The 19,391-nt window shown below is 45.4% G+C and overlaps 2 protein-coding genes across 8 annotated transcripts in view; both read left to right on the top strand.

Annotated features, from left to right (window-relative positions):
* Positions 1–2,842, top strand: part of rptor (regulatory associated protein of MTOR, complex 1) — a 127,880-nt gene extending 125,038 nt beyond the window's left edge. Inside the window, 3 exon segments of the mRNA XM_077015489.1 lie at positions 699–815; positions 1,906–2,035; positions 2,457–2,842. Of these exon segments, the coding sequence (XP_076871604.1) occupies positions 699–815; positions 1,906–2,035; positions 2,457–2,525 (316 nt within the window). The 3' untranslated portion in view covers positions 2,526–2,842.
* A 4,004-nt stretch (positions 2,843–6,846) lies between these two features.
* On the top strand, positions 6,847–19,047 carry pecam1b (platelet and endothelial cell adhesion molecule 1b). 7 transcript variants are annotated; one of them, XM_077015483.1, is made up of 13 exons: positions 6,847–6,973; positions 7,130–7,147; positions 8,642–8,947; positions 9,390–9,671; positions 9,789–10,058; positions 10,381–10,656; positions 11,277–11,558; positions 12,168–12,449; positions 12,762–12,863; positions 15,666–15,722; positions 15,945–16,028; positions 16,672–16,728; positions 18,211–19,047. In XM_077015483.1, the coding sequence occupies exons 1-13, from the start codon at positions 6,898–6,900 to the stop codon at positions 18,228–18,230; spliced, it is 2,112 nt and encodes a 703-aa protein (XP_076871598.1). In that variant the 5' UTR covers positions 6,847–6,897; the 3' UTR covers positions 18,231–19,047. The 7 variants fall into 7 exon arrangements, 5 of the variants coding, with proteins under 5 accessions (XP_076871598.1, XP_076871600.1, XP_076871599.1 ...); XM_077015485.1 differs by lacking the exons at positions 15,666–15,722; positions 15,945–16,028; positions 16,672–16,728; positions 18,211–19,047 and adding exons at positions 12,961–12,991; positions 13,417–13,487; positions 13,916–14,720; XM_077015484.1 differs by lacking the exons at positions 15,666–15,722; positions 15,945–16,028; positions 16,672–16,728; positions 18,211–19,047 and adding exons at positions 12,961–12,991; positions 13,413–13,487; positions 13,916–14,720.
* The last annotated feature ends 344 nt before the right edge of the window (positions 19,048–19,391 follow it).

Raw genomic sequence — 19,391 nt, 5'->3', positions numbered from 1 at the left:
AACACGCACGCATCCACACATCCACATATCAGTGTTGGGTAACACACACACACACATCTACACATCAGTGTTGGGGTAACACACACACATCGGTGTTGGGTAACGTGGGCGCACACATCCACACATCAGTGTTGGGTAGCACACATGCACATCCACACATCCGTGTTAGGTAACACATGCACATACACATTCACACATCAGTGTTGGGCAACACACACATTCACACATCAGTGTTGGGTAATATACACACACATTCACACATCAGTGTTGGGCAACACACATATTCACACATCAGTGTTGGGTACACACACACACGCGCATTCACACGTCAGTGTTGGGTAACACACACACACACACACGCATTCACACATCAGTGTTGGGTAACACACGCATTCACACATCAGTGTTGGGTAACACACATTCACACATCAGTGTTGGGTAACACCACACACCACGCATTCACACATCAGTGTTGGGTAACACACACACACACATTCACACATCAGTGTTGGGTAACACACACATTCACACACATAATAATTTCCTATAAACCACTTTTGAATCCAGATGAACAGTTTTTCACTACTGTGTTTGTAACTCTACTCTCAACTCCACTGTACAACTGGGTGTGTGGTGTGTGTGTGTGTGTGTGTGTGTGTGTGTGAGTGTGTGTGTGTGTGTGTGTGTGTGTTCTGCAGTGTCAACGGGGATGTGCGTTTCTTTGAGCCACGGATGCCCGACTCCGTAAACGTGTTGCAGACGGTGAAAGGCCTGACTGCGCTGGACATTCACCCCCAGGCCAATCTCTTCGCCTGGTCAGTGCTTGTGTGTGTGACATTCACCCCAAGACTAACCTCTTTGCCGTGTATGTGCGTGTCTGTGTGTGTCGTCTTTGAGATATATTCACCCTCAGGCTAAACATGTGTGTGCGTCTAACCATGTGTGTGCGTCTAACCATGTGTGTGCGTCTGTCACATTCACTCAAGGCTAAATTCTTCTCTTGGGTCTTTGTGGGTGTGCATGTTTCTTTGTGCATGAATATGTTCATGCTTTTGTGTGATATTTACTTACAGGTAAACCTCTTTGCTTCCTGACTGTATATGTCTGATTGGGTGTGGGTAAAGGCGGGTGTGTAAAGGCGGGTGTGTAAAGGTGGGGGTTTGCTGTATGCGTCCTGTGTCCGACTCCTGATGGTTCCCATATAGAACAGTCAAAGCTGAATATAGTGTTGGTGCTTACAGTTAGTATTAATGTGCAACACTGTCTTGGATTTGTTTGAAATTTCTTTTTCAGTTGTTACCTAAGGAGAAGGAGGTCAGTAATCTTATGAGATCATCAATCACCAGGCTTGTTCATAGTGAGCAGCTAATATTATATGAATAGTTAGCTAGTTAGCAAAGGCTGCATGCCTGGACTTGACGGATACTGTAACGTAACTTGTTTAGTGTCAGTAGGTCTCTACCACTGTTTTGGTCCTGGAACAAAAATCAACAAACATTTGACAAATATTTGAGGCTTAAACCATTACATTTATCACTAGAACATCTTATAATGATAGTAGCATTGTTCCACGGTAACACTAGGCTGCCTGTTCGTAAAATTGTGGTCATATTGGCTGCCATGAAGAAGAGGAACATTAATGAGAGTATATTGTAATATTGGGCCAATCCCCTTATATCCCATTATGACATGTTGAAGGTGTTTTACCCACAATGCATCAGTTGGCAGACATCTTGATGTCAGTTTGCAAGGCAGACCTCAAACTGTGTGCAGCAGAATGTGAGCTCTCTCTCTCCCTCTCTCCCTCCCTCCCTCTCTCTCCCCCTCTCTCCCTCCCTCCCTCTCTCTCTCCCTCTCTGTCTCTCCCTCCCTCCCTCTCTCTCTCCCTCCCCTCGCTCCTCTCAGTGGTTCTATGAATCAATTCATAGCTGTCTATAACTCCAGTGGGGATGTGATCAGTAACATTAAGTACTATGACGGCTTTATGGGACAGCGTATTGGCGCAATCAGCTGCCTGGCCTTCCACCCGTACTGGGTAAGACATCACACACACTACACGAACCCTCAGTCATGTGCCACAGAGAACAACAGTGATTAGTGTGATTAGTGCAAAGTGGGGTGAAGTTGCCGTTAAAGAGTCCGATAAGAGTCTGTCTTGAGTGAGGTCATAAGATAAACATGTCCAACAGTCATTTCAGAGCACCACTTATAAACCCTAACGGTCTTCACTCTCCGATATCATTATATTTATTTATATTTTTATGCGTATTATGCTGTTGGGATAACATGAAACAAAAAGATTAAATGGTTTAATTTGCAGCTATACACCTGTCTTTTTTTAATATCAGTGAACAATACTTATTCTACCACTCTGTTCCACCTCCTTTATTCACTCTTCACCCTTACATCCCCTCTTCTCCCTCTCTCCCTCTCTCTCTCCCTCTCTCCCCCTCTAGCCTCATTTGCTGTAGGGGAGTAATGACTACTACATGTCCATCTACTCAGCGGAGAAGAGACTGAGATAACATCGTGTCCCCTCCTGTCTGACCTTTTGACCTTACGCGCCCTGCAGAGGCAGGATGTAAATGACTTCTTGTACATATGCAACTACCACCATGAATGTCTAGTGAAGGCTGCTGAACTCACAATGACTCATTATTATTATAATTATTATTGTCATAATTCTTATTATTTTGGAATTCTTGATTGTAGACTTGGCTGTGCTGAGCAGTGTGTTATATTTAACTGCGTATAAAAAGAAGTACAGAAATATATTTTACAGTTCTGCTAAGAGACTTTACAGCCCTGATGGAACTCTTCGCATGCGTCCCTGTGGTCTCAGTCTGGGGGGCGGGGTCTGGGGGCGGGGTCTGGGGCTGGGCGGAGTCTGGGCGGGGTCTGGGGGCAGGGGAGGAACAGAGACTAGTCTGGACTTGAAGGGAGAACGATGAGGACAGCGGTGAAGTCGGGGGAGACTGAGAGAGCAGGTGCAGTGTGAAAAGCGCAATGCTGAACATGCTACGTCTGAAGGTGGTGGCCCCACAGGACCGCGGCCCCTGGGGGCCCCACCTGGGGGCCCGACTTGGGTTTGCACGGTCACATGGATGGGTGTGGTCCATATGACTGGATGACATCATGCAGGTCACTCACTCACCTCACGCTCCCTCCATCTGAAGTGTCGGAAACAAAGGACAGGCATCGCAAGTACACACCCTGGTGTGTGTGTGTGTGTGTGTGTGTGTGTGTGTGTGTGTCCATGTGTGTGTGTGCGTGCATGCGTGCAGGTATGTGCTTGTGTGTGCGTGTCTGCTGAAGTAAACACACCACACCTCATGAACCAGCACACAGACTCTTACAGCATATTCTGACTGGTTTATAGTCCAGTTCTTACACACACACACACACACACTTGGTGCCAAAACCACAACCTACACACACACACACACTTGAGCACACACCTTCTCCCTACGTGCAGTGACCACTTTGACATCTCTGTCGGGACTCTGGACCACTGGACGAAGAGACTGCTGTGCCCTCAACCGCAAATGTTTTGCCTGCACAGATCAATACAGGAGCCAGAGCAAACACAAAGAGCATTACCCACAAACCCCCTCTGTCAGGACAGATGAGGTCTCGCCAGAGGGTCTGGGACAGGTTTATAAACACTTTATCACAGGCGTGGACTGTCTTCGGGGCCTGCTGCCTGCCACTGTTGTTTCTCCCTCTGGGGTGTGCGCATGACCTCTTGAACTTTGAACTATTGAAAGGTCGTAGGCCTCTCACGCCGTCATGTCGTCCGCCGTGCTCACTCCTGGTTTATGTACCAGCTGTCTCGACCGCCGCGACCATCATCGTCCCTCAGCCTTGGATGCCACAGCATGTGATTTCCTAGCTGGACCTTTTTAAATGCTTTGCTTTTCATCTCGGGTGTGTGTGGTGTGTGGGTGTGTGTGTGTGTGTGTGTGTGTGTGTGTGTGTGTGTGTGTGTGTGTGTGTGATGGTCTCTGCTTCCTCACTGCTTAGCTGCTACATTCGCGTCCCCTCTCTCTCACACATTCAAATAACTTTATTGGCATGAACTGTAAATTTACAACTGTTGCCAAAGTGATTATAAAGTTCATAATATTAATCATAAAACATGGAAACAATAAATAAAATAAATACATATAAAGATGTATACATAGACACATTTGCTTCAATATTCTCTCCTGTCCTGATTAGCACTTTGGCTAACAGAACTGCTGCATGACTCAGCGCTTCTTGCTAATCTGAATGTCTGATCTTTTTTGTTAAGGCCTTAAGGAAGCTGACTTCACGCTTAGCTCCCTCCCTCCCTCTCTCTCTCTCTCTCTCTCCTCCCGTCTCTCTCTCTCTCCCTCCCTACTCTCTCTCTCCCTCTTCTCCCTCTCCTCCCTCCCTCCCCCCCCCCCTCTCTCCCCCCTCTCCCTCCCCCTCTTTCCCTCTCTCTCCTCTCTCCCTCCCTCTCTCTCTCTCTCTTTCCCTCCCCCCTCTCTCTCTCTCTCCCATCTCTCTCTCTCCCTCCCTCTCCCTCTCTCTCTCTCTATCCCTCTCTCTCTTCTCCCTCTCTCTTCTCCCCTCTCCCTCTCTCTCTCTCCCTCCCCCTCTCTCTCTCCTCCCTCCCTCTCTCTCTCTCTCCCCCTCCCCTCCCTCCCTCCCTCCCTCCCTCTCTCCCTCCCCCTCTCCCTCCCTCTCTCTCTCTCTCTATCCAAGGCCCGCCCTTCTCCCATCCTGTACTTCCTCTCTGTGTGTGTGTGTGTGTGTGTGTGTGTGTGTGTGTGCACGGGCAGGTGGGGGGTAGTTTTGCAGAGTTAACTAACTTCACAACACCACCCCCTTTGACGTGCGCTGTCCCGCTGCTGGTGTTGTGGCCCCTGCCTCCCTGAGCTGCTGGACACTGTGTGTAGGTCCTTCCACACATGGTGGAACAGGCTGGGAAACGTAAGAAGGTCACGTGGGTCTGCAGTGAAGTCGGATGGCCAGCGCCACCCCTGGGACACGTTTTGTCTGTTGGGTACAATATTCACATGTCACTGGACATAATAAGTGGAAGAAATGTACAGAGTCCAAGCTATGCAGTGTTTTGTTTGTTTGCTTGTTTTTAACTCAAATGGCTGGCTGGACTCATTTGAGTTGCTCGAAACTTCTTGGTGTTAAATCAAGGTAAGCTGTTTCTGTGGACAGTGTGGTTAAAAATTAGGCTTTCATTCATTTAATTACTAGGATTTTTTTTCTGTGGAGCCATGCTAGTCGCCAAACAATCTGATAATGAACATTCTGTTAAATACCAAACCACGTTACCATGGAAACTATTATGATGCATGGAAGAGGAGGGCGGGGCCTATCGACTAGTTCAGCCTGGCCACGTTTCAAAAACTCTGCAGTTTCGGCATTCAGAACTGAAATGGTAATGCCTCTTACTGTGCCAGTGATAGCAGCCACAGGTCCAGTGGCGGTGGGGGTGTGGAGCTCCCCAGTGCTGACCGCTAAACGCCCCTTCAAAACACTATGAGCTTCCTCCACACCTGGACGTTCAGGCCAAATGCATTTGACACTGTATTTATTTTTGCAAAAAACTACCTTTTTTGGTTCTGATTTCTGATGGTTGGAATGTTATTTACTGCTGTTATTTACTACTACTTTTTTTTTTATTAAGTTTTTTTTATTTGATTTTTATTATATTTTTTGTGTTTTTTTTTTTCCTTTTGAACATGGCTGTAAGTTCTTGTTCCAATCATTAGCCTGCTGCAACACCTGCTTTGAGCTCGACACGTCCTCTCTGTCCCCTGTGTCTCTTCCGTCCAATGCTGCGGTACACAGAAGCCTCCTCCTACGTCCCTCTGGCCTTCAGAGTGGAGTCAGAGCTGCAGCTAACGCCTGGCTCATGAGCTACACTCACTTCAGGAGCAATACATTTGTATATAATGAACCTTGGTCACGGGCACACCACACGCAACTCCTCTGCGCCCTCTAGCGGTGCATCGGAGATACTGCAGTCTCACTGAGCGGAACAGAATGGTCCCTGACTGACTCCAGCCCCCCCTCTTCAGAATGTCCTGCTTTGAGTTTTAACATTTTAGATTTAAAGAAAAAAGAGAAACTTGTAGAATGCAATCGGGTGTTATTTGTGACTGTAGACTGCTTTGTTGGCTGTGGTTTTTATGAAAAGAAAGGAATTCACTTAAATAAACCAAATACACACTCACTTCTCCAGTGTGCCATTTTTCATTTAATGTTTATACTGATTTCTTTCTCTTTCTTTTCCCTAATTTGAGTATATGTGATGTCATGCATAACCATATAAATTTTACAGCTGTATACCTATTCATAGGTTTACTGTCTGGTGTATGTGTAACGCTGCAAGAATGAGGTGAGATATATGTGGTGTCTGTGCTGATTTTGTTGGGATTTTTCCTCCTTCTTCATTCTGTTTTGTGAGTTCCAGGATTCTGCAGTTAGAAATGTGCTGTGTTGTTTCAAATTCACACTGATTCAGAGTGGGACACGACTTTTGGTTGGTTTCTGTTCTGTGTACCTACTAGTGTGTGGGTGTGTTTGTGTGTGGTAATGGTCTGCCTGTCTGTCTATCTCTGTTCTTATCTGATCCATTCTTCTCTCTCTATGATATTATTTCTCTGAAGAAAGTCTTCCCTGGTAAAGGCCGGTGGAGAACGTTTTCCGGCGTAGTAGCACCGCTGTTCAGAACATTCCACTCCATCCGCATGCCACATTCCGCACTTCCTCAGGAAGCAGCACTCACTTCCTGTCCAATTACCGGAGCTAAATCTGCACCGGGTGATAGGCAGCTCCACCCCCTCTCTTCCATTACCTCGCACACACACGCTTACATACACACATTCTGGTCAGAAGTTGTCAGCCATGTGGGTGTCACGGCAGTCGTCTCCTACCTGTGTCCACGCGTCCCTCTGGGCTGTCCTGGCTGTCCTGCTCACCTGTAAGGACACACCTGTACCTCTGCAACTTTATGCTTCAGTGTTCTGTTAACTGGCTTTCGGAATGCTCTGTTGAGTTTGGTTTGTGGAGTGTTGACTGACTGGTGTCTTTTTGATGTCTTCCCTTCTGACCCATCCTGTCCGATGACTGCCCACAGGTACGGAAGCCCAATCAGGTCAGTATATGGTGAATTACTGATTGAATTTTGATCCATGTCAGAAACATCCTAAGTCATGGAGCTAAATTTTTTTATTGTTTATTGTTTTTTATTGTTAACCTTGTAAATCCTGTAAAGCGCTTTGTGACAACATGTGTTGTGAAAAGCGCTATACAAATATATTTGATTTGATTTTATTTGAATTTCAACCAGCTATAAAATTCTGTCTTATGACAATAGGATATTTGGACACGTGGTAGTGTTGATCAGAATTGTTGGTCTTTTAAACAAATGTCATTACCTTTTGTCTGAATATCCTGATGGGGTTTTTTTGTTTCTACAACATGCTTTACGTCTACTGTTTACTCGGGATTGAGCAGATAATCATATGATCTGATGTCACCATGTACGATGATGGAGTTGTTTTGGTGACCAAGCTCTTGGAAAGTTTCTTGACTGTTTTGTCACAAGATGACTGTGTTGGGAAAACACAGCCGCAGCAGGACACTACCACTACCTTATTACTGAAAACACTTAACTTCTGCTTCTGCAACACTACCAAAAACCTGCTACTGTACTGTAGTAACACTGTCATTGGCAATATTGTATAGTCGTATTGTGGTGTTGGTAATATTGCGTTGTTGGTAACATTGTTAGGTTTATTTTGACTCCAAGGATCAGCGGAGTTCATGATAAAGCTGGTGAACCCCAGCGTAGGTGTCTGGGTGGAGGGCGTCTGTGGCGTCTCCGTCTGCCCGGTTGCTGATCTAGAATGCTCTGTGCTTTATTGCAGTTTAGACTGTTCTCGAGCCAGATTTCATGTTCCAAACATTTTTACGTGTATAGACTATTAGGAGGAGGAGGAGGTGTGTGTGTGTGTGTGTGCGCGTGTGTGTGCGGGTGAGACAGAGATTCTGGGTGGAGGCATTTAAAAAGTTCTAAAAGAACTCTGGTCTCTGGTGACCTCAATGTGTTTGTTTAATGAAGTGAGTTCCTTCCTATCATGACGCCCCTGTTTACTGGTGCAGACCTCCTGGGGCTCCTATCAGGGACAGAGACAGTGGCAGTCATGTGCCCCCTGATGCCGTACGGTCAAACGCACCTCTCTCTCTGAGTAATATTGGCTTATAGAAATGTTAAGTGTATATGACCAACATTTTTATGACATTCCATGTTCTTAGCTTCATAATACTTAGCTGGACGGTTTTTAGGTTACTTTCAATTATGAGATGAATTTAAGTAGGGAATGAAAGTAGTGCTCTGTTATCAGAAGAATTCTGCATGTTTTTAGTTTTAAGTGGGTCAAAATACTCTCACTGCACACTTAAAAATTTCCAAACTTTTGGTGGACCGACAATTGGCTCTTGGTACTTACAAATGGCATAAAATGAAGGTTTAATGGGTGGACAGACTTGAAAGCAAAAGTAAGTTTCTTCTTTCGCATTCGTGCAACAAAAACAAAGTCTCGAGTGAAAATGAAACCGATGACGTCCTGGCTGTCCGGATCCCCAGGGTCAATAATAAAGAAGGTGACGCTGTCTGTGGAGCCGGCGGAGGAGGTGGAGTGCGGCACCAACCTGACTCTCACCTGCGCGGCGGACGCCAGCCACGCCAGCGGCGTTCAGCCGGCCTACAGCTACAGCTTCTTCAAAGACTACAAGGAGCGCGAGGAGGCGCTCGTGAGGCCGAGCGACAACGTGGAGCGCGCCGTCTACTCCATCCGCAATGCACGCGCGTTTCACTCGGGCACGTACCAGTGCAAGGTTGTGATCGACGGGCAAAGCAGAAAGAGCAACACGCAAGAGGTCGTCGTCACAGGTTAAAAGCGAGCAGCTTGAAAACTGATGTGCATGTCGTCACGGGGGAGATATTTGCTTGAGTTATAACCAGAGGCGTCAATTCCAGGTTCAGAAAGTAAAAGTCCTCACCAGGATTTTGCTCAAGCTTGCTAGATTTTCTAATTAGTGCAATCCAGGTATAATTAGTGGAATCAACACAATTCAGGAAGCCTGAGCAAAGTCCTGGTGAGGACTTTTACTTTCTGAACCTGGAATTAACACCTCTGGTTATAAGTTATAAATATACAGATCAATGCAAAATTATAAAACATTTTGAAAAGCAAACTGTGTTGGGGGGGGGGGGGGGGGGTTCAGATTTGAGGGTCATATTTGTCACAGGATTTGGTGAAGTCCACTAAAAACAAGAGGGCACAAAGAACCCCAAACCAGGAGTGATGCGAACGGTTTTATTGATCGTGCAGGGCTGCAGACGCCAGTGCTGACAGTGGACAAGACGGTGGTGAGGGAGGGCGAGGCTGTGAGCGCCACCTGCAGGGCGGAGGAGGAAGCGGGCCTGCTGGTATTCTCCATTAAAGACGGCTCGGAGGAGGTGTACCGGGGGGAGGGCGACAGGGGCCACGTGCAGCAGCTCATCTCCCTGCACCAGGGGAGGACCGCCAAGCTGACCTGCTCTTATTTCATTGCCACGGGAATCCGAACCTTGCAGTCAAATGTCAGCGGCGTGGTCAGTGTTGTCGTGCAGGGTAAGCTCATCCATTCATTCCGTCCGTCTGCCACTGTTAGAAAGTGTTTCGTCTTTGTCACCATCCTCCTGTTTTTGCATTTTCCTTCACTCCTCCCCCCCCATTTTTTCATCCCAGAGCTCGACATCACACCATCGGTCACGGTGCTTCCCCAGACGGGGGTCATCGAGGGAGATAACGTGAACATCATGTGTAGCGTGAACCCTCATTACAAGAACCTGCACGCCCTCTCACTTCAGCTCATGAAGGGGACGCAAATCCTCAAGTCCAACATGACAAACTCCACTTACAGCAAAGACGTCGTGGCAGCAGACAGCGGGGAGTACGAGTGTAGTGCCCAGTTGGACAATGTGAGAAAAGCCAGCTTTATAAATCTCACAGTCCGAGGTGAGACATGCGTCTACCCTTTGCTCATTTACATGTTGTCAGTGTGTCATTAGCGTGGTATAAATGATTAGTTTATTACTTTTTTATTGAGCGTTTGTTTTCTGATTAATTTGTACGGTATGTAAAATCTCCCCTTTGACCATGTAAGTTGAACAATGACAAACACTGAGTCACTGTTGGTCGTTTTTACTGATTTCTAAAACAATTTGTCAAGATCTCACATCCCATAGCATTCCTTTTCTGTCATGTTTGGGTTTGCATGTGTGTTCTGTTAAATGTCTTTAGATGAGCAAAATGTCTGTCGTCTTGTCCACTTTACCAGAGCTGTTCTCCCAGCCAAAGGTAAATATACTCCCCAGCAGTGTGTTTGAGGGTCAACAATTTAACGTGAGCTGTCATAGCGAGAACTTCGCATCGGAAAGAATCCGTGAAGACGTGAAGTACTCGATCTTAAGGAATGACGATAACGTGACACTTGGCCAGTTCAGGGGCGAGTACACGGCTGTGGCTGGGACGAAGACCAATGGGAATTATAGGTGTAGCGCTCAAGTAGGCCACATCATCAAGTGGAGCACCTCTGAGCCCTTCAAAGCAAAAGGTAGAATACCATCCCTCCAAAGCTCAATCCAGAACATCTTCCATCATAATCGCCTCCGTTAATAAATGTTTAAACATGATAACCGGTATATTATTTTAATGTCAAATATTATGGTCCTTTTCTTCTTAACAAGCACAAGAAATCACTGGCTCTATGCCAGTGTCTTTGATTTGTGTCTCACATTTTTGACACATTTTCGTGACACGTTACTTGAAGGTATATGGTGCTCAAAATGTAACCTGCAGCAAGGTTGCTGAACTTCACTGCTTCTCTGATATCAGTGCAGACAGGCAGGGCTGGCCCAAATAGCCCACACAAGAGAAGTCAGCACAGTGGAGGAAAGGATGTTAGAAAAGTATGTCAAAAAACCTGTCAAGTCTGTTTATGTTAGAGCCATCACAGACAACTGATGATATATTTGGTTCTTGAAGGGTTGTCCCATTTCAGGGGAAAGATTTCAACCACTAGATTTTGTAACTCACTTCTGAGAGGCAAAGAGATTCTTGAAAACAAGGGACAGAAATATGAAGTAGGGTTAGGCCTTCTGTTCTATGTCTGTTTTTTTTTTTTTGCATGACTAGATTAAGGCATCTAAACTTCCTGCATCTTTGTTCCCACAGTGCTTGTCTCCAGGCCCAACATCAGTGTGATGGGGAACGTCGTTTTGGGACACCCCTTTCAGATCCTCTGCGTCTCCAAGAATGGGAGTCTTCCTATTAACTACACGCTGAAATGGAAGCACATAGATGTGAACCACAGTGTTTCCACACAGCCAGAACACAAGGCCGTGTTCACCGCCATCATCCACTCAGAAGCCGAAATCCACAACTTCATGTGTGGGGCACAGAATCACAACCTCAGTCTGCCTGTGACAAGTGCAGCTCTCTCGGCTCAGGTTATAGGTGAGTTGGTTGTGGTTCTAAATGTGCACCCTTAGATTTCCCAAACTCTGGAAAGCATCACATGATTAGTGGGGGTGGCTTGCCATTCTGGAAACCAATTGAATAACTCAGATAATTGATGTCAAGAAAGGTTTGGTTGTTAGCTGCCAATTTGCATAAGGTGTGTTAGATGTGTTAGAGTGCAGGGTGTGTGATTTAAGAGTTTGTTATTTATGTTTGGATATATTAGATTTTGGATATCAATCAGTAATGTCCTTTACAGTATCATGTTATGACTCATGGTTCCACTGTTTTGATGAATGGCACTATAGCCACTGGTTTTTTATGTTTCCAGTGTCTTTAAAAGGCATACGTTCGGTTTGACTAGCCTCTGGTTATAGAGATTGACCAGGAGAGTATAGAGATTGACCAGGCCCCTGGTTTGCGCCTCAGTTGTGCCATACACTGCCTGTTTATGCCAGCAGTTCACTTGACACCCCCCTCCCCCTGCTTGTTCATGGTAATGCGTGTAACTTCGCACCTGACACATACATGATGCGTGTATCATCACAGTGGGCCCGCGACACACGTTTTGTCTCGTGACCTCAACTGCGTTTATGTTCTGGACAGTTCCCGTGCAGAAGTCGTATCTCACCGTCGTCCCGACCCCCGAGGACATTGCCGAGGGCCATGACGTCTACCTCATATGCAGCATCAGGAGGGGCACGCCGCCCATCACCTTCAAATGGTACCGCAGTGACGTGGAGAGGCCGCTGTACAGCGCTGTGCTGTCGACCAATTCCTCGTCACACACGCTTGCGGACGTGCAAAAAGAAAACAGCGGCACGTACTACTGCGAAGCTCAAAACTATGGCAACGAAAGGGCCTTCAGCAACAAAGTGACCTTCACAGGTGAGACGGGCTGTGGGCACTTCCTCTCACACCTTTTATTGCCTCTCTCTCCTTCCCTCCCTCTTTCTCTCTCTCTTTCTCTTTCTCTCTGCCCCCTTTCCCCATTTTAGTGTTCATCGAGCTCGCTAAAAATAGAACTGAAACTTTTGGCCAAAAGGCTAACTTTCTCAGTAAACACTTACTTTTGCCCCTGATTGTTGTGGAAGGGAAAGCAAAACAAAGTCTCATTTGTCTCCTACCCATCTGTGTGTGTGTGTTTGTGTGTGTGTGTGTGTGTGTGTGTGTGTGTGTGTGTGTGTGTGTACAATGCAGTGAATATGGCCAGGTGGAAGAAGGCTCTAATCATTGGCGCGTGCCTGCTGATTGTGACTTTGGTGGTGAGCTTCCTGCTGATCCGCTACAGGGCTATGCGAGGTAGAGAGACCTACAGCCTGCCTAGCGTCTCCATAGCCCCGCATGCCTGACCCTCCTCTCATCAAAACCCCTCTTTCAACCTCTCTCTCTGTCACAGGTAAACGAGAGACCGCTGTTGAACTCTCCGTGTGAGTTGCCTTGCTTGTTCGCTTCTCAGTTCAGCGCTGTGTGGAGCCACTCTTAGCATCGAGGGCTACTGTTAGCCACAGTTGTGTGGGCACTAATGTGAGCTAGCAGTATGCTTTGAGACAAGAGCCATCGTTGCTGCTAACTTGGCTAGTAGTACCCTGGCTAGGTACAGGTGGGAGAACTTAGCGAGCAATAAGTTTTTCTAGAGTTCTAACTTAGTTCTGTGTTGTGCTAGTGTGCAAATTAGCAGTGTAAGGGAAGGAGATACAGTCTGACATGAAATCGAGGTAGTCAAAATATGTGTGATCAAAATGCCAGAGGAGGTTTTTCCTTTGAGTTAAGGGCGATGTTTCCTCAGCAGTGAGAAATGCTTTTATTTTGTCAAATGCTGGGACTAATTTTTTCTTCACAATTCCCCAGAAAGCCTGCAAGCCCTAAATCAGATGACACAGTAATATGACACCCATGACACCGAACTTTGTAGTGCTCCTAAAGGTAGCCTCTTCTTTCCTTTGGGCTTCTAATATCGCTAAACTCCAGAATCTATAATCTAATAGGAGCTTTTCTAGGAACTATCCAGAGCCCCAACTGTCTAGACATTTAGTTCAGATTTGGTTTCAGGCTAGTCGTGGGTCATAGTTTTAAGACGCTATGATTTATTATTGTGCATGGTGGAAACTTTGCCACCACCATAATGGAGCTTATTAGCGTTCGAGGTGGGAGGGATTGGTGTGTAGAACCACTCCAGTAAATTTAGCATTGATTGGGAATTGGGTGTAGTTAGTCATTTAGTTACCTGCTCATTGTTTAGGACGCAGAGCTGTTTTTTTTATGGCTTTTAGCATTAGCCTTTGCTTGCTATTGAGCTATGATGTCATCTGTAGACATATGATGGGAGCCTCCTCCTCCCCATCTTATTCCAGATGGAGTACGACCACCTTCTCTGGCTCAACACTTTGGCTTCAAGATCAAGAACAGACTAACCAATGGAACACAATGTAAACTTTCCTGTTGGCACAAATAACAGGACCACCTACGGGATCCTGGAAGCAGTATAGAGAAGGTTCCAGAAATGGACTAAAATGGGGCCAAATGCTAAACGTGAACTGACCTAAATACTCCTCAAATCTGAACACAATACGGAAACAACACTGAGAGTTGTGGGCATGTGCAGAGATAACGGACCTGGAAGGTTGCCACGGGCAACCTCGCAGTGGCCTGTTTTAAACGTTTTCGTTGCTTTCCCAGCATATTTCTACATTTCGTTAGCCTCCTACGATTCCCTTCCATTACTCATGTGTCTCCCCTAAAGCTAATGGAGTGGGAAAATCCTTCTAGCAGCTCTTTTCCAGTGGAACACCTACACACAGAGAGTGATAACCTGCTAATAATGACCAGAGGTGGCAGACAAGCAAAGCACTTTGTGTTTGTGTGTGTGTGAACACAGCTAGTTGTGCTAATGAGTTTCCATGTCCACGGCAGTTTCCATGTCAAATTCACCTGCAGCCATATTTTTGTTCTCCATGGCATCTCTTCATGGTTCATTTCTTTCATTCATTGACATTTTTGCTTGGTTTAGATAAACTGGAGGTTTTAATATTGTTTGTTCAGTGGGGGGTTGTTTTGTATTTCTGTCATCCATAGGAATATGTATGTATATATTTGGTTAATTGATAGTTTACGAATTATGAACCCATTGAAGGAATAAAAAATGCTTTATTTTGCTAATTTTTTTCATTCTTTGGTGGATTTGTTGTTTGCCAGTATTATTGTAAACGATAACATTGTTGTAGTAGTGTGTTGTTAAAGCAGTCCTGTAACAAACTCATTCTACGTATTTATAAGTAATTTATATTATTAAGGGTTTTTTAAATAAATTATGAGTATTAAAATGTTTATAGTTGGTAACTACATAAATTTCTTACATCTAGTCTGTTTACATATGTTTTTGTAATGTCTGAGTTCATGTGAGTTTATCAAAGCATGTGTGGCATCTTTTTGATCTCTACAATTTGAATAAGTTTATCCTTTCACTGAATTGAAGTCTTTGGCTTCCTAAAACCAACAAAGGCTTGTTCAGAAACACCTGCAGCTTGTAAGAATGAATCGCTTCACTGCTGGTGAACAAAAACTGGATGTAAATATCAGCGTTCACAAGGCAGTTATGTTTGTAATACATACAGCAAAGAGGCACTGTGGTGTTTCTTTCCTGTAATTTCCCTTCAGATTTCTGATTTCAGATTTGAAATGCAAATAAATTTGTTCATGACACAGCAACAGGTTATTTTAGTAATAAATGCTACATGATGAAGAAAGCCAGTAATATATACTAAGTGGAAGCAACATGGTGCCGTTCCAAACGACACTGCCCGTTACCCTAAGGATGCTATGCTAGTCTCCAAATCTCTTTTTTTTGTGTTGCACTACAGACCTACCAAATGCATCACCTCTAGGCCCCTGGTTGATTAGACTCCATTTTGACTGAGAAAAATTCTAGATATTTGAACTAGAATCAGGTTTTCACAATTAGTTCTAGAACTTTTTTTTTATTCTAGAACTCATTTTAGTTTGACTCTGGATGTGGCTGAGGTTTGAGGTGCGTTAGGAGAGACTGGTGTGTGGGTGTGTGTGTGTGTGTTCTCTAACCTGCTCCTCTCGCTGTGTGTTGTGTAGCTCGCGTGAGCAGAGGCAGCAAAGCTGGCGTGTGGAGCGAGAGGCCTCCAGGTCCAGGTAAGACTCCAGTGGAAAATGGTGCGGTACGGCCTGGAATTCAAAGAGCGATATGGGTTTGCCAGGAGGATCGTTAGGACGTTACACATGGAATTTTCGCTCAACGGTCCCACTGGAGTTCATAAACCCAGATCTATCTTTAGGAAATCACAAATTCTAAATGTGTCTACTTTGTGTGTTTATGTAAAGCAGTGAAGTGTGTGTGTGTGTGTGTATCATTAGTGGTAGGAGATACGGAGGAACCAGAAGAGCCTAATGTGGAGTATGCAGAGGTGATGCATTCGAATGCAGTGGACCCCAGTCTGGGTAAAACACAGCGCTCAGCAACCCGCCCACCAGTCCCATTGTGTAGATTAGTCTGCGCTGGTGACTCCATGCAGCTGTCTGGACGCTCTCTCTCTCTACCCCACCCCTTTCTCTCTCTCTCTCTCTCTCTCTCTCTCTCTCTCTCTCTCTCTCTCTCTACCCCACCCCTTTCTCTCTCTCTCTCCTTTGAACATGGTGATTATTCTTTCATGCTCTCCTTCACTGATAACTGTAAGTCCTCTTCCTGGGAGGTGTTCAGCCTCTCAAACAGTCTAATTAAAGCCTTTTTAACAGGGTCATCTTCCACTGTATAAACAGGAAAGGCAGAGTTAAATGGTATTCCAATCCCTAACCACCTCGTTATATCTGATGTGCTGTTGTACTTATTATGGGATATAGAACAAGCCCTTGATGACGGAGGGGGTTTGTACCTCTACATGTAGCTGTGGCAGAAGCAGAATGTTTGTTGTATCAAGGGATATTCCACAACATTTGATCTCCATGTTTGCCTTGATTGTTTCCCAGTGATGATGAGACACAAAATTTCATTCATTCATTCATTCATTCACTCACTCAGCACACTCAACTCAACTCATTCACTCAACTCACTCATTCTAGCATTCTGTCGCTTTTCTTTTCCCAGTTCCACTGAAGAAAGGTACAGATACCGTGTACAGTGAGGTTCAGACTGCTTCACAAGGTAAGGCTTACGACACACACACACACACACCGTGCACATAGACACACTCACAGATATCATCACTACGGTGAGCTCTTCTAGCCGTCTGCTTATCCCTGTCTGTAGTTTCAGTGCAGTAAGAGCCGTGGTCTGTGAGGAGGGTGTTGTGGATTGAGGTGCTGAGTTCTTCACTTACAGGGCTGATGACTATTAGGACCTCCAGGTTCAGCAGGAGCTCAGCTTTGTAACGTTTGATGTCTCAGTACAAGTCTCAGTATAACTGCATTCAGGTTTCACTCTTAGCTTCAGAACCATAACTCCCATTGACTCGAGGCTAGAGGTGTGTCAGTAGACACCACCGAACGCAATCTGTTCCAGCCTGGGGTATTTGAGCTCAGGTCTGCTCGAGCACGGGAACGCTCGGCCCTGCTGGGCCCGTGTGCTGCAGGGCTGCATCACACACTGCTGGGTCAGGTGTTCTCATCCCACCTCTGTCTGCTGGAACATCCTGTTTGCTACATACCCTCATATTTCTATGTTGTCAGGTTTAATAGTGTGGGGGGGGGACTCGTTTTTGGTTTTGTCCTCGTAAGAGAGGAAGTGTTCCCGTCTGCTGAGAAAGAGAGGGAATGAAGGAAAAGGTGCAGAGAGGTGGGAAACAGGAAGGAGATTAAGGGTGCAGAGAGAGAGAGAATGGGTTTTGGTAGCAGAATATTAAGTTGGTATCTCTTATGAACGTGGGAGAAAGGGCACATAGTTATGATGTCAAGGAAAGGGACCATATCTGCAACTGTATAGAGTGACTCATATTGAGCATTTCAATGACAGACCTGTTGGAATAATAGTGGAAATATGTGTGTGTGTGTGTGTGTGTGTGTGTGTGTGTGTGTGTGTGTGTGTGTGTGTGTGTGTGTGTGTGTGTGTGAGAGAGAGAGAGAGAGAGAGAGAGAGAGAACAAGAGCACCGATAAGGGAAAGACCAGTCAAAGTTTCCAGTCTGGAAACAAAGAAACAGGGCCGTGGTTTCCTTTCTTTTCTACACACTCACACACACATACATGACCTCACCAGGCCTGTAGAGGAAAGAACAGGAGAGGCCCATCAGAAACAGCTTGTTGACATTTTAAATAAAATAATAATCTGAATTGGTACATGAAATCACTGAATAACCTGAACATTAAGGCTCTTAATAATGATGATGACCTTGTGTTTAAAGTAGCTGCTCACAAATGCTATGAAAAAAATAACATTAAACATCAAGACCATTGTAGTACCATTCAGCCACCACTTGCTCCTGCAAAGCTTGCAGAGGGAGTGTGTATATACATACCAAATGTGCATCAACCGCTCCTAAAACTATTTTTAGTATTTAATAGAAGGCACACAAACCTACATGTCCTGCCCCCCCCCCCCCCCCCCCCCCGATTGTTACATTGAAATCAACCGTATTTAACCTGAATTATAACTGTATTACTGAATGATCACCCCCCGCCCTTCCCCTCAGGGTTTGGTGGAGTGTACTGAACTCCACCCTGGTCTCCTACACCTGTGGGAGCAGCAGACCTCTACATGTGATGTCCAAGCAGCACGCCACCTCGTCATTCTTCATTCCTCCTGTTCCTGGAGTGTACATTTGCTTTTTTGACATATCTGCACAGTGGCAGGTAAACAGGAAAATAAGAATTATGGGCCCAAATATTTTTTTTGTCATCCTTAACATTGCATTAGTTCTTTCGGAGTAGTTTGAATTTGTTTTGGTTGTTTGTTAGTCAATAAACCATGTGTGTAAACAACCACTCACTCACTCACCTTTAGTAGAAACCATGTGAGTAAACAACCACTCACCTTTAGTAGAAACCATGTGAGTAAACAACCACTCACTCACTCACCTTTAGTAGGCAGCTTCATCTGCTTGTTATTTGATTCTCCTTTCATGTTCCTTAATCGTGGGTTTTTTCAGCAGGTACGGTGGGCACTGAGGGTCACGTCATCATTATTATAATGTAAGCCATGCATTAGGGTACTTTGCGATTCTGAAATAAGAACTTTTGCAGTATTTGTAAAGGGCAGTTGCCAGTGGTAAATGCTGAATGCTGGTAAATGCTGGGGTACTACTTTAAGGTACTGGTTATTTACCAGTGATCCTGTTCATGAAGTTCACATTTCATACCCGATGTGGCGGCTGGTCATTTTTGAGGCTTGTTGGGCCACAGTTGCGCTTCCCAATGGCCTGATGTGTTTGTGGTTTCTCATTTTTGAAAAGCGGGCGGTGGGGTGGAGATCACTGGTGAAGCATGAGGTCACTTCCTTTGTTTAGTCTTTTTACAAAATAAACACATTTAAAAAAAAATAAATACCGTCTTCCCAAGAATTCAAATTGTGTTACAATGTGTAAGAAGTTACAAAGGGCCTCGAATCCCCTGCTCGAATGTGGGGAGAAGACAACGGAGTCATCTCTGGCAGGAAAAGCCACCGCCTGTGCCCACGGTCAGCCGGTCCACATCCCCATGACGGAGGAAATGGATACTTATCTCAACTCACTCGCCTCCACTCATTCAGATACGTCTGCCCTGCGTAGACACACAGCATCATGTCATCGGGGACAGAGAGCTTCATTTCTCTATTTCCATACTTCCTGGGCTATTGTACGTTTTCCAGAGACCACTGACGGCACCAGAAAAATTT

The sequence above is a fragment of the Brachyhypopomus gauderio genome, chromosome 8, assembly GCF_052324685.1.
Source record: "Brachyhypopomus gauderio isolate BG-103 chromosome 8, BGAUD_0.2, whole genome shotgun sequence".
Taxonomy (NCBI): domain Eukaryota; kingdom Metazoa; phylum Chordata; class Actinopteri; order Gymnotiformes; family Hypopomidae; genus Brachyhypopomus; species Brachyhypopomus gauderio.
Note: the sequence above shows the minus strand (reverse complement) of the source record. Positions and strands in the feature narration are given on the sequence as shown.